The sequence below is a fragment of the Lipotes vexillifer genome, unplaced genomic scaffold (genome assembly GCF_000442215.2).
Source record: "Lipotes vexillifer unplaced genomic scaffold, Lipotes_vexillifer_v1.1 scaffold395, whole genome shotgun sequence".
Taxonomy (NCBI): domain Eukaryota; kingdom Metazoa; phylum Chordata; class Mammalia; order Artiodactyla; family Lipotidae; genus Lipotes; species Lipotes vexillifer.
Window position 1 is genome coordinate 9,471,378 of NW_006797390.1, and position 13,909 is coordinate 9,485,286.

The 13,909-nt window shown below is 49.5% G+C and overlaps 1 protein-coding gene across 2 annotated transcripts in view; it reads right to left on the reverse strand.

The window, feature by feature from the left end:
• The window catches only part of MICAL3 (microtubule associated monooxygenase, calponin and LIM domain containing 3), a 99,105-nt gene that overhangs the window by 81,775 nt on the left and 3,421 nt on the right, over window positions 1–13,909 (reverse strand). For both annotated transcript variants that reach the window (XM_007469489.1, XM_007469490.1), the window contains exons 3-12: window positions 12,634–12,750; window positions 12,125–12,226; window positions 11,446–11,601; window positions 10,393–10,493; window positions 8,149–8,406; window positions 7,691–7,806; window positions 4,971–5,097; window positions 3,993–4,089; window positions 3,440–3,441; window positions 1,263–1,408 (exon numbers count right to left, since the gene is read on the reverse strand). In XM_007469489.1, coding sequence (XP_007469551.1) covers window positions 1,263–1,408; window positions 3,440–3,441; window positions 3,993–4,089; window positions 4,971–5,097; window positions 7,691–7,806; window positions 8,149–8,406; window positions 10,393–10,493; window positions 11,446–11,601; window positions 12,125–12,226; window positions 12,634–12,750 — 1,222 coding nt within the window. The remainder of the gene's footprint in view (window positions 1–1,262; window positions 1,409–3,439; window positions 3,442–3,992; window positions 4,090–4,970; window positions 5,098–7,690; window positions 7,807–8,148; window positions 8,407–10,392; window positions 10,494–11,445; window positions 11,602–12,124; window positions 12,227–12,633; window positions 12,751–13,909) is intronic.

Below are 13,909 nucleotides of genomic sequence, written 5' to 3' on the forward strand. Positions count from 1 at the left end.
GGGTGGGGGGGGGGGGGGGGGGGGGGGGGGGGGGGGGGGGGGGGGGGGGGGCGGCTCATCCTGAGTGACGTCACGGCAGCTTAAACGGTGCCAAATTAGCTACTCACGGCTCTGTGCACCATCAGGAGGAAACGCCCGGGCCCCCGGCAGCCTTTGGTCCATTCCCACAGGAGGGTGTCCCCTCGGCACCAGGCTCCCTTCAGGGACTCCTGCCCTCCCCCTTGTGTCCTGCCCTCCTCCTGGACTAGGACTGACTTGCCTGGCCCTTATCCTGAGCACTTCTGTGTCATCCACCGCAGTCGTTCTCAGGCTGCCCCTGCCCCCGAGAGGGGTCAATAAGCCCTACTCCAACTCAGTTTTCACCAGTCTCGGCGTGAGCTAAGGGACGGGGCACAGAGGCCACTTCCGCTTATCAAGCATGTCAGCACCCCCACTCCTAAGCACTAGGTGAGGCCCCTTTCTTTTATTAACATAAAAGAGAGCCAGATCTTTCAGGATTCCTTAAGTAATCATTAGAACAAAACAAACACACAAAAATGGGCCCGTAAGTGGACCTAATGATGAAAGGACACACGGCCAAAGTAATGCCACGCGCTCTGCTCGCTTCCGAATCTTCTTGTTTGGCTTCCATGGTAACGAATGCCTACGGGGAAATCTGGGTGCACCGGTCACCACAGCTGACCTGGGTCATCCTGTCATACTAGTCTGCATTTAGGTGAGTAGAGAATGACCAAAAGAGGAAATGTCACCACACAGGTGCGTAAGGCCACCTGAGTGTTAGGGGCGTAACAGAGCACGCTTGCAAAAAGTGCAAGAGACAAGAGACAATGCCGACAAGCCCCGGTGAATGGAGGAAGTGCTTTGCTGGTAGTGACACGCGTGCCTTCAGCCCACACTCCGGCCAGGCTCTCCTCGTGACCAGCAGCACTGGAGAGAGAGCTGGCTGAACGCAAAGCTCAGCCTGGGGCCAAGAAACAGAGTTTTCCTTCCTGTGATGTTAACAGGCCCGGGGGGTGTTATAACCAGTTTTCCACATTTTGAGTGCTGAGACTTTACAAACAGCTAATAATTCCTGGGTTGAGCTACATAATGCCTAACAGACACAGCTTTAAATATAACTATAAATCAAAATTAGTGAGTGACTTCCAGAAGGAGTATCTTATATATATCTCATTCTCGGAAAAGGTACAGAGTTTGGCCACTTGGAAGCAGGGCACTCGCAAGTCCTGTGGGAATACAGATGAAGCAGAGCCTGGACTCACATCAGATCAGGGCGGTATCTGTGGATGATGGCACACAGGGCCAGGCCACTCTGCCAGGACGTGGTCAGGTCTGTGACGTTGACATGCTGGTAGCCCTTGGTCTGCTGCTGGCACCAGGTTAAGAGCTTGCTGGGCCGGATGTCTGACTACAGACTCTAAACAACAATGTTATTGGAAGTGTGGTCACCTGGTAGCTTTGATAGAGAATCCACATAACCAGGTTGAAAAAATACTGAAGGCAAGGACAAAACAGTCGTCAGTGGTTTTCAAATGTAAGAAGTTATTTAACTGGTATCATAAGAGTGGAATTTAATTTAATTTTTCTTTTTTTGGCTGTGCGGTGAGGCTTGTGGGATCTTAGTTCCCCAACCAGGGATCAAACCCGGGCCCAAAGCAATGAAATTGCACAGTCCTAACCACTGGACTGCCAGGGAATTCCCATGGAATTTATGGTAGACAAGAGACTACCAATTTATCCAGACTCTGAGGTCAACGTCCATGCCCCAAGAGAATGACAGATCACAAGTGGATGCTGTGGATCCTCTCACGCTGAAGCCCAGGGTCCCAGCCACTCTCCAGAACAGGGACGTACAGGGAAGGGTGCCACCTGCTGAGCTGTCACCCTCACACGTGATGGCTCTAAGATTTCCCTGGAGAGTTGTCTGGCAGGTGGCGGAGGAAACGCCTTCCCTTCAAAGTAACATTGGGAGTACCTGAGAAGAAACGTTCCATTCCACCTAGCAGCACGTTAAACACTTGCTCTCACACTTTCCAAGGTACCGAGCAATCTGCCAAGTGAAGAAACTTTGCAGGACCACACAGGCAAGGCCAAGGACGCCAGACCAGGCCAGGCTTGGCACTCAGTATGACAAGTGGTCACATCTTGAAAAACTCAACACATAGACACACATACTGGGACGTTTTTCAGTCACTGATGTGGCTTCTAAACCACGAAGAGGCTTTATAAAAAAACGTTTTTCATGATCACATCAGAAGAGCTCTGATATGGAACATTTAGAAGAATCTGTGAACTCCTATTTGTGTCCAAGAAAGTCTGTTCTGGGGCTTCCCCGGTGGCGCAGTGGTTGAGAGTCCTCCCGCCGATGCGGGGGACACGGGCTCATGCCCCAGTCCGGGAAGATCCCACATGCCGCGGAGCGGCTGGGCCCGTGAGCCATGGCCGCTGAGCCTGCGCGTCCGGAGCCTGTGCTCCGCAACGGGAGAGGCCACAACAGTGAGAGGCCCGCGTACAGCAAAAAAAAAAAAAAAAAAGAAAAAGAAAAAGAAAAAGAAAGTCTGTTCCTTACCTTAAGTAGTTGAAAACACTTAACCTTATACTAAGCCATTTGTACATAACAAATTTGTGAACATAACAAAATAAAAACTGCATATCTAAAAACCCCGTTTCACTTCAGCCTTTCAGGGAAAATGTATCCTGAAATGACACAGAGAACTACTGCTGGTGTCACCATCATAAGTCTCCTGGCTTCAGAAATTCACTTCATTCAGATGTCTCCCAAGTCTGTGTATCCACTGATCCAATATGTACTGGACGACTTCAATATTCCAGGTTCTAGAATAACGGTGAACAAAGACACACTCTCTGGGCACTTCCCTGGCGGTCCAGTGGTTAGGACTCCACGCTCGCACTGCCTAGGGCCCAGGTTCAATCCCTGGTCGGGGAACTAAGATCCCGCAAACCGTGCGGTGCGGCCAAAAATAAATAAAAGACACACTCTCTGCTTTCAAGGAGATGACACCCCAGTGGAGGAAGATGAAAATGTTTCCAGCTGCCTGTTGGTGGTCACATCTGCCTTGATATCCCAACAGCACGTCAAATTCAAAATGCCCATGACAGAGCTCAAATCTTCTCAGCCCCGAGTCCTTGTTCAGACTCTGCCAGTGCTTCTGGCTCCTTATGCTCTCGGCAGCCACTTCTGACGCCCCGCTGCACACCAGGTGCTGCAGCAAACACCCCGACACGCCCCCGAGTCCTCGCAGCCAGCATGAGGTGGGCATGGTTACCTCCACTTTGCACACACGGAAACCCAAGTTCAGAGACGCCATGTATGCTGTCAAGCCACACGCTTCATGGACGGGCACAGCTGGACTGGACGCGCTCTCCCTTCTCATCCGCAGCATCAACACCGGACTGGCCAGCCTGACCACTGGCGCACTTCTAAACTACCTGCTCTGCCCCAGTGCCCTTCTCTGTCCCAGCTCACCTGCAGCTGGCCAGCTGGTCACTCTCCTTTTAAAGAATTCTTCAGGGGCCTGCACCGCATGGGCTCCGCCTCCATCACTGTGTCCTGCAGCCGTCGTGGTCCTCACCTAAGAGGCCACTGCTTCTTCTGTAAAGCCTTCCCTCAAAACCTTGGTTTGCGTGTGTGCTCCCAAGTCTGCACCCCTGCCCTCTCAACAGCGACGTATCCGATTTCTCTTTATACTCTCGCGACACCTTAGCCCAGGTTTCCCAGCCTTGACAGCACTGCTGCTTTAGGCAGTTGATCCTTCGCTGTGGGGCTGACTTGTGTACCACAGGGGGCAGAGCAGTAGTAACCCCCCCAGTCTTGACACCCAAAAATGTCTCCAGACACGACCAAACATCCCCTGGGGGCAAACCACCTCCAGTGAGAACCATGTACATGAGAGCCAGTACTGTGCGCACCAACAGCTCAGCCAATTACACAGAACGCTCTCGACGGCGGAAAGGCCATTACCAGGACTCACCATTGCGGGCCAATTTTGGGGTAGTTCGGGAATTCACGAGGTTCTCCATCTCCAGATGAATATCTTTTGTTTCTCCAGTATCATACAGATGGCGCACCTGGCAGGAAGTTTACAAGTTGTAAAGAAGGAAAATCACATACCAAGTAATAAATTCCCGACTGAGAGCACAGTGACTGAAGTGGAAGGCTGGGGAAAGTGTAGTCAGAAGGTGTAACGCCAACCTTAATCCTTTCTGGGATACGGTGAGTCACGTACACACAAATGCGTGTGAACTGTAAGAACCTGTGCTCAGAGACAGCCACGGAGGGCCCTCGCACAGTCTCTGCTGGGCCATTACTGCTGCCCAGTGACAGCGGGTTTCCCCCACAAACACAGAGGCCTAGATGTAAAGTGAATAAAAAATTACTCTAGAACACAGGCAAATACGTTGAATGGGCTGCTTTCTCAGCATTGTTGGGCTCCCTGGGATTATTATGCTTTGTAAAATGTCACTCTCAGTGCAGTAACAAGGCTTTAGACATTCTGAGTTGGCCGGCAGTATCTTTTACTTGCAGAGGGTCTTATCTTTCCACGTTCTCTCAAGTGACCAGTGCTGTCTGCCTGCACAACGATCCTGGGAGCAGCAGGGATGGTGACCTCCATGGTACAGATGGGGAAACAAGTTCAGGGAAGGTGAGCGGCGGCCCCCGGGTCACGGTGACTGGTGGCAGTGACGCAGGTGCTTGCTGCACGTCCTGACTAGAGAACGAGGGCTGAGCTCCTGCACTGTCCACGGGAACCAGGAGATGGGACAGAACCCTCCGGTCACCAGACAACCCGCTGCCCTAGCTGGTCAGTCTGCTGATGGCAGATGCCTCCCTCAGCCAACTCAGGAAGATGTCTGCATTGATTGTGAAGGAATGTTGTGTGCGCCTGTATTCAGAGTCTGACTGGTCCTGACCGTGGCCGGGACACGTATGACGGGCTAGGGGCGCTTACCTGGCTTGGCCGGAGGAAGTTGACGTTCATGTTGGGGTATCTGGTGACGGGGTCTATGCTGTACTGGCTGAAGTTCTTGCTCACATTCTCGGGGGTGGTCTGAGGCAGCAACCTATAAATGCTTTCCCTGCAACAATGAACAAAGCAGTGACAGCACCAAAAGCTCCTCCCTCTCCTTTGATAATATTTCTATTTTCTGACAGTCCAGGGTGGGACAAACCCTCCTTCTTGACAGGTTGCCTCCAACCCCACATCAGCCTTGGCTTCCCATCCCCACCATCTCAATGATCCCACAGGCACCAGACTGTTAGGGGCCAAGGAGAAGGGCAAGTCCACTGCTGTGGGCAGGGAGCTAAGTCTCACTCTACTTTACTGCTGCGCTGTTTTAGCAAGTAGGCCAATGTTTAATTTTTAAGAAAATCACTGATGAAAAAACTTGCCACCAAATTTACCCAGAGTACCTTAGGTAACAGACTTAAAAATGGTATCGACCACTAATTTCATCCAGCAAATCCTCTTTCTCTAGTTCTGGTCAAGGCACTTGCTCTTTATTAGCAAGCGAATCCGAGACCTTACCTCATCTGCAATTACCTGATTCACAATGTCTGACAGTCGAGAGTCAATGCTCACAAGCACTTTGTTGTTCTCCTTTGGATTCAGTCACTTTTAATTTCTTCTCCTATGTTAGTACATCCCCTGCTACCACACTGATTTCATTAGTACAAGTCTCTCTAGTTTAAGGACAGGAAGATTAAATGCACTGTTTTCATGTATTGGGTTGGCCAAAAAGTGCCTTCAGTTTTTAAGTAAAAACTAAAGACACATTTTTCATTTTCACCAAGAAATTTATTGAACAATGTATTTATCCTTTTGTTCCACTACCTTCTGCCATTTTTCAGACAACTTCATAATTCCATCTTCCCAAAACGTTTTATCTTTTTGAGCAAAGAACTGTTCCAGGTGCCTTTTACAGTCTTCCAGGGAACCAAAATTTTTTCCATTAAAAGAATTTTGTAAAGACCGAAATAAATGTAAATCCAAAGGTGCAATGTCTAGTGAATACAGCAGATGAATCAGGACTTCCCAGCTAAGCTGTAACAGTTTTTGCCTGGTCATCAAAGAAACACGTGGTCTTGCGTTATCCTGATGGAAGATTATGCGTTTTCTGTTGAATAATTCCAGATGCTTTTCGTCGAGTGCCACTTTCAGTTGGTCTAACTGGGAGCAGTACTTGTTGGAATTAATCGTTTGGTTTTCTAGAAGGAGCTCATGGTAGAGGACTCCCTTCCAATGCCACCATATACACAACATCACCTTCTTTGGATGAGCACCGGCCTTTGGTGTGGCTGGTGGTGGTTCTTTTCGCTTTGCCCCACCATCTCTTCCGTTCCACATTATTGGACAGTAACCACTTCTCATCGCCCGTCACAATTTGTTTTAAAAACGGAGTTTTTTGCTACGTTTAAGTAGAGAAACACATGCGGAAATATGGTCAAGAAGGTTTTTTTCGCTTAACTTATGTGGAACCCAAACATCAAAACGATTAACATAACCAAGCTGGAGCAAATGATTTTCAGCCCTTGATTTGGATATTTTGAGTATGTCGGCTATCTCCCGCGTGGTGTAACATTGATTGTTCTCAATTAATGTCTCGATTTGATCACTATCAACTTCAACTTGTCTACCCAATCGTGGAGCATCGTCCAGTGAGAAATCTCCAGCACAAAACTTTGCAAACCACCTTTGACATGTCCGATCAGTCACAGCACCTTCTCCAGACACTGCACAAATCTTTTTTTGTGCTTCAGTTGTGTTTTCACCTTTCTAGAAATGATAAAGCATAATATGCTGAAAATGTTACTTCTTTCTTCCACCTTCAATATTAAAATGGCTACACAAAAATTCACCAATTTTGATGTCTTATTTTTTTAATTTAAAAATTTTATTTTATTTTCTTATTTATTTTTGGCTGCGCTGGGTCTTCGTTACTGCGCACAGGCTTTCTCTAGTTCTGGCGAGCGGGGGCTACTCTCTGTTGCAGTGCCTGGGCTTCTCATTGTGGTGGCTTCTCTTGTTGTGGAGCACGGGCTCTAGGCACACAGGCTTCAGTAGTTGTGGCACGTGGGCTCAGTAGTTGTGGCTCGAGGGCTCTAGAGCGCAGGGTCAGTAGTTGTGGCGCACGGGCCTAGTTGCTCCGCGGCACGTGGGATCTTCCCGGAACAGGGCTAGAACCCATGTCCCCTGCATTGGCAGGCGGATTCTTAACCACTGCGCCACCAGGGAAGTCCCAATAAGTCTTTTTTTAAATGCAGGCTGATATGACAGCTGTCACATACAATCTAACAAAATTGTTTCGAATGAAATTAAAGACAACTAAGTGCTACTAGAGCCATCTTAGGGAAAAAAAAGAATGAACCTTTTGGCCAATCGAATATTTGTTCATGTAGCTGTCACAAAGGAATCAGAGAGCATCCTTCAATGTTACACAAAGATTCAGATACCATTCATCAGTAACAAATCTGATTCGAAAGGGATAAGAGAACGGCACTTAGCTTAGATAATCGTTAGGGTTCTGATTTGATGAATACCTACCTTGCTTTCCCTCTTCTCCTAAATATAAAAACATCGTTAATGACGAAGGAAAGAGAAACCTGAACTCTGCCTGAGGAGCAAACCACTGACCCTCCTGTGTCATCGCGGAAGGACGCCCCTCCAGTTACCTCTCTGCCAGGACTTCCAAGGGGCTCCTTCCCAGAGACCAACTGCGCACCATCCAGGCCGAGTCCATAGCAGCTAGAAAGCCCCGGGCTATTCCTGTTCCCATTGGCCAAAAAGGCTACAGAAACAGAAAACAAAGAATTAACCTGAATTACCTTTCAAAAGAGGGAAACTAAACTAAGGAGGAGAGAAAGAGTTTGCTGTTGAAGAGCAGCTGTACCCTGCCCTTCCCTTCCCTACTTCACAACCTGCAGACGGGCAAGTCACAAAGCCTTCGGAACTGCCACCCCCAGTGGCAGTTCCTGGGCTCCCCGTGGCCTGGGGCCCTCCCCTGTACCTCAGACCATGTGGCAGCGCAGACACTCGCTCCCCAGCTGGGACCCCAGAGCTGCCCCTCAGTGCGATGCCCCCTCGCCAGGCCTCCAACCCGAACTGCCACCTCCCGCTGCTCAGCACTCACCTCCAGAAGGCTGTCCCCCACCAGGGCCACCAACAGCTGGTGGCCACTGTGCTCCCGCACCAGGGCCGCGTTCTCGGAGGCGTACATGCACGTGAAGTCGAACATGGCCACGTCGGGCTGCCCGTAGTGGTTGATGGCGAAGTCCAGGGAGGGCAGTTGCTGCTGGGTGGAGAAGTCGGCCGCCTCCCGGGCATAGCTCAGCAGGGCCTCCTGGTCCACGTTCTCCCGGGACAGCAGGAGCTCCGTGTCGGCATGGTCCTATCTCCAGAGGGAGAAGAAAGAGACTTGATGGAAACGCCCAGGCAGGGGCGCCAGAGCCCGCCGGCCACAGCCATGCTGCGAGTGCCAGACGGAACCTAGTTCCACAGCCTTCCCCCCCCCCCACCGTTCCAAAAGCAGTCTTCTATGCAAATTCAAAAGAAAAGGGGGGAGGCTGTTTCTAAAGGAACACAGGTTTTGCCACCTAGAAACAGAGCGCCCGCTTTTCCATTTACTTGGAACAAGTCACTGCTTCTTCAGTCTGGTCCACTCCACCTCACGGAGTTGCTCTGAATACCAAATACAATGATTTAATGTGATGGTGCTCTGTAAACTGAAAAGCATTCATAGTTCAGGCTGCTATCAGCAATCACCGTCTTCTGGGCAGCAGCTGGACCTACAAGGGACACTCAACCTTGCATAGCTCATCGAACCCAAAGGAAGAACCTGAAAGCTTCAGTGCCAGAGGGATGAGGAGGTGGGGGCAATAGGAGTCCTGGGGGCTGGGAGGAAATACACTGAAAGTGGAACAGAAGTCTTCAAAACAATACACAAGATTCTGAAATGCCCCATAGTAATCCACCAGCAAAGAAAAACAATGATGAGGGAAAAAGGGCCTTCCACAGAAAGGATCGAGAAACTCCCTTTCTGTTTTGGAGGCTCTGGCACACTGAGCCAAGGCTTTCTTCTCAAGTGGGACCTAAGCTTTCCAAGTGCCCCTGATGGTACTTCCTGCCGGCACTACAAGATGTAAAAGCCAAACACAAATACTCAGGTTGGTCCCGGAAACTGTTTGTTCAACACTTAGTAAGTGGCCACCATGGGCTCTAAGTCTTAGCTTAGTCCCAAGGCGTACCAATGGGTTCACCGGCTATTTCTTACTGACAGAGCATCCAACTAAATATATCTTGCTCGTGCTTTTGGCAGAATGGGCTGTGCCCGCTGCTCTGTCCTGTTCTCCTCACACGCATAAGGTGCCACGGGGCTGAGACACAGACACGAGGCCCACGAGCTCCCAGCTCCCCAGCACCGCCTGCAGACAAGGCAGCACCGTAACTCAGACTGAAGTCACCTGACTCAACATCATCCTGCAAAGACAAAGGACATCCTGAAATTCAGCCGCCAGTCTGTGCTGGGAACTGCACAGGCCTGAATCACCGCATCTGGTGCCTCTTCTCTCCACTCATCACACAGGGACAGTTAATTCTCAAATCCAGACCAACAAGACCAAGTAAGACTTAAGAAACTCTCCTTAAGGAGCCATCCACCTGTGGTTCTCTGCGTCCACATTCTGTCATCATCCCAGGGAATCTCATACAATTAGTCATCTGGAAAAAAGGCTTAGCTGGCCTTGGCTCTGGGTGAACAAGAGCCCTCATTGTCAGACCATAAAGAGGTCCAAATATAGCCTGATCCAGGCACTGTAACCATACCTGCAGTAAAGCCAGAACCGTTCTCAGGCTCCCAGAAACACCAGCTTTTGCTTCTTGGTCTAACTCCCTTCCCTCTATAACCCCCTCCCAAAAGATGACCTACTAACCAACCAATAATCGGTCATATATGGAACTCATCATAACCACAAACAGAATCACCTGAAATTAAAATGAATATTTATGCATGAAATGCTATCTGAGATTTGCTTTGCACAGCCCAAAGTGGGAGTGGGGAGTGGGCTGGGGTACTCCTGGGACAGTGCTGGCCACGTGCTGACAACTGCTAATGCTGGATAACAGGCACGTCAGGGTTCATTACACAAGTATCTCCACTTTTGTTTGTGCTTGAAATTTTCCATAAAAAAACATTTTTTTTTAAAGTTAAACTAAAAAACATCAGAGGAGTACAAAGTACATGGTCCCAGGAGATGAGTGAGGCACTCATTTTCATCCCCTTGCAGGAAAAAACTCATCAAACAATAAAATTCTTTCTTTTGGTAATCACATGACCCAGTACAACATAAAAAAGGTTTAAAAGAAATCCGTGACTCACGTGCAGTATCACCCCTTTGTCCAGTAAACTCTGCTTTTTGGCTGTCATAACAAAATAGTGTGTGTCATCTTTGTAGTAGACGATGTTCTCCAAATCGATCCCTGCAACAGAGAACAAACGTGCACATAAGGGTCTGCTGAAATGAAGGTGGGTTAGGGCAGCCAGAGAGACTGTACTGGCCCCCAGAGGCCAGGGTTGTGGAACTCCAGACAGGGAACGAGAAAATGAAAAAGGCACCTGAGCCTGATCCTCACCTCCTGCACATTTGTTCACGAAAAGCCGGGGAGCTCTGGTTATCCTCACACTGCTCTGCATTCACCTGACACCCTGTTATCCTGGCAATAGCAATCAATCAGAAGCAGAAACACAAGGATGGGAAGAAAGGAGAGGTTAACCTCTAGTAAGAGGGTTCGAGTCAGTTCTCAGGTTAAACCTCTTTGATGCTCGTCAAGGCAACGGGGAAATCTCCTGGACTCTCAGGGGCAGGACAGACAACTGGATGCCTGGAAGTACAGAGTGCACTACTGGCTCTTTAATTTGATTAACCTGAAAAGCAGATGCAGTGGGAAGAAACCATGTTCTTCCAGAAAATAGGTAAGTGGAATTTGCCACACATTTTTGTTGCAGCAAAATGTCTAAGTGAATCCATCTATTCACAAGCTATCATACAACAACCTCATTTCTATCTAGCACATGGTTTACTTCAAAGCCAAACAAACTCAGGAAAAAGAAGACACACTCAACACCTAGAGTCAGGTTCTCAACAAACCAGAGCTCCCCTCCAAGAGCCGACGCGTCAGGCACCACCATGCAGAGCCAGGCAGGGGAAAGGGCTGGAGGAGCAGCCCATCCCTGCAATGAGGACAAAGGACACCAGAGTAGGAGACGGAGACACAGAAAGCATAACGCTCAGAGCGAAGCACGGGAGTGAAGGAGCAGACGGGCAAACAACACAGCAGCAGCACTGATGAGCCCCGACCAAACCCTCCAGAGAAAGACCACAAGCGGTATTTAAATTTCTACCCTTTTTGCTGTGGAGGCATTGACACCAACCTGTGGCTTCCCTCAGTTCCTGGAAAAATTTTTGGTTGAATATAAAAGCCACACCACTGATCTCTTCCACTTTGGCTTCTGCTGTTGTATTTCGGTTAATAAAATTTGCTGTAATGGCAATGGCCAGTTTGCCACGAAATTCTTTCCGACGAAATCCTGGAAGGAAAGAAATTTTCAGAGGTGGCAAAAGCTGGCTAAAGAAGGAAGATCACGTCACACAGGAGGGGCGCTGAGGAAGACATGAGGGAAAGTGGGGGATGGGAATCAATGGGAAGGTTTTAGGGCAGCTCTCCTCTATCTGGAAATTAGGTGTTTACCTCCCAAAGACTGTAACAATCCAGGAAAGACGCCAGTCACCCACAACTAACACACCGCTGAAAATCTGACGGACCAGAACAGTACTCAGTACAAGGGGTTCCATTTCATAAAAAGGGATGCCGTCTGCTTTAATAACTTCGGTTTAATCCTGCAATGTTCCCTGCTCACGGGTGGCTTGTCTCCCTGTGCCCTGGAGAAGTGGCCCAGTACCAGCTGGCAGGGCGAAGGTGGGGCCCGCCGTTCACCCAGCCTAGGCAGCGCACGCGTGAGGATTCTGAGGAGTGGGACCTCTGAAGACACAAGCTCTTGGCAGGGTTCCTCCACATGAAGCAGGTGAAGGGGACAGGAGCACTACCCGTACCTTCCAAGGTGTTCCTGCGGCCATCGCCTCCAATGATCACTTCAAACTCATATTCTGATACAGGATGGGTTTTGGGGTGCACCAGGGCCCGCCAACCTATCCCTGCGGACGAAAGTCAAAATGAAGGTTATCACCCAGACCCATTCATATATCTAAGACATCTCTAGGTACCCAGGTGTGCAGACTGCACAAAACCCCACGCCAAAAACACACCAGGCATAAAAGCATGGGGTACAAACCAAAGAGAGAAAGAAGCCTCGAGGAAGGGTCACAAAGGAACGTCCCCACCACACGACTTCCTATAATGAATCCAAGCCCCTGTAATGTCTAATACTCTGTCAGAGGCCTCCTCATAAGTCAAAAGTTCCTCCAAAGACACAGGCTGTGCAAATGGAGACACCCCTTTAACTAGCTCTGAAAACAACCCTCAGATTCCTCTCTTTTCCCTGGATCTCATCTTTCCTCACCTCTTCAAGGCCCTTTTATCCCTCCTTCATTTGTTCACTCACGTTCATTTTCTTGGTCCTCAGGAGGCTCCACAAGTCCTTGGAATTCCACATTGACATGGATTTCAATGCCTAGGATCAATGCTACTTTCAAAAGTATTAGTTGAAGCTGACGGATACCTGGGTGAACAGGAAGATTACAGGAGTGACGGCCCACCGGGTAGAGAGGACGAGTCAACATCACTGCTCTGGTCCCCCTGTCCACCAATGCAGAGTTTATCCAGATGCTCAAAGCCACCTACAGCAGGCGGCTCTTCCCAGCCCTGCTCCATAGCGTCTTCCTTTCTTTCTCAAGGGCAAATACAATTCAGTGCAAGAGGTGCTCTAGAGAGACACACAAGCCTACCTCTCAAAAGCTCTGAGACAGGAGACTCTCCCTTCTATCCTCCCTGACACAGAGCCACAGTGACCGAGCAGCACCTACGATCCTGACAGGACTCACCACAGGAGGCAGAAGACAGGCACCCCCAGGGGTGCTTCCAATTGGATACAAAGGGCTGCCCCGCTTCCTGAATTGCCCACGGCATCTCTCTCTCAGCCTGTTCCCTGACTGATCTTCACACACTCTTACATGCTGAGAGGGGATCCCTCAAACCAACCTTAGTCTCTTACCATTCCCCCTCCCACCACTGGTCTACGGCTGCAGAAACTAAGGCTCAAAATAATTGAAAATCTTGCTCATTATCATAGTGAGACTTATTTATTTGTTCAGTGTCCAATGAATAGTTCCCAGGTGTCAGACACGGATGGGCCCAGGTACACTGAGAGAAAGTCTGGGCCCTGATGTGGGACCCTCTCAGCTCCAAGACAAATCCTGCCACACACAAGGCAGACAAGCCCGCTGATATACTGACCTCGGTCCACTGTTAACACCGACTGCCTACAGGCTGTGACCAATGAGCTAGGAATACGTGCTAGTCCTCCACGCAGCCGTCTCGGCTACCTCCCCCACTTTGCACCGTTCCACGTTACACTCCCAAAGACTCACTAAATCCCCTGCTAGCGCACATCTCATTCCTGCAGATGGCTGTTACCCATTACAGCCCGACAGATGCACAGAGCGCTTCTGCTGCCGGTGGAATGTGGCATCTGCTGGCCAGTGTCTGATAAACTGGCACAACTGCTTCAAAGAGCAAAGGGTTGAGTAGCTGAATGTTTACAGGACACATCTGAGGAGCTCAGAACAACAGTTCCTTGATAAGGCTGTCCTGCAATCATTAATGATGATCAACAGACAAGACTTCAACTTCATAATGTAGACAACAGTCTGTTCTGAACC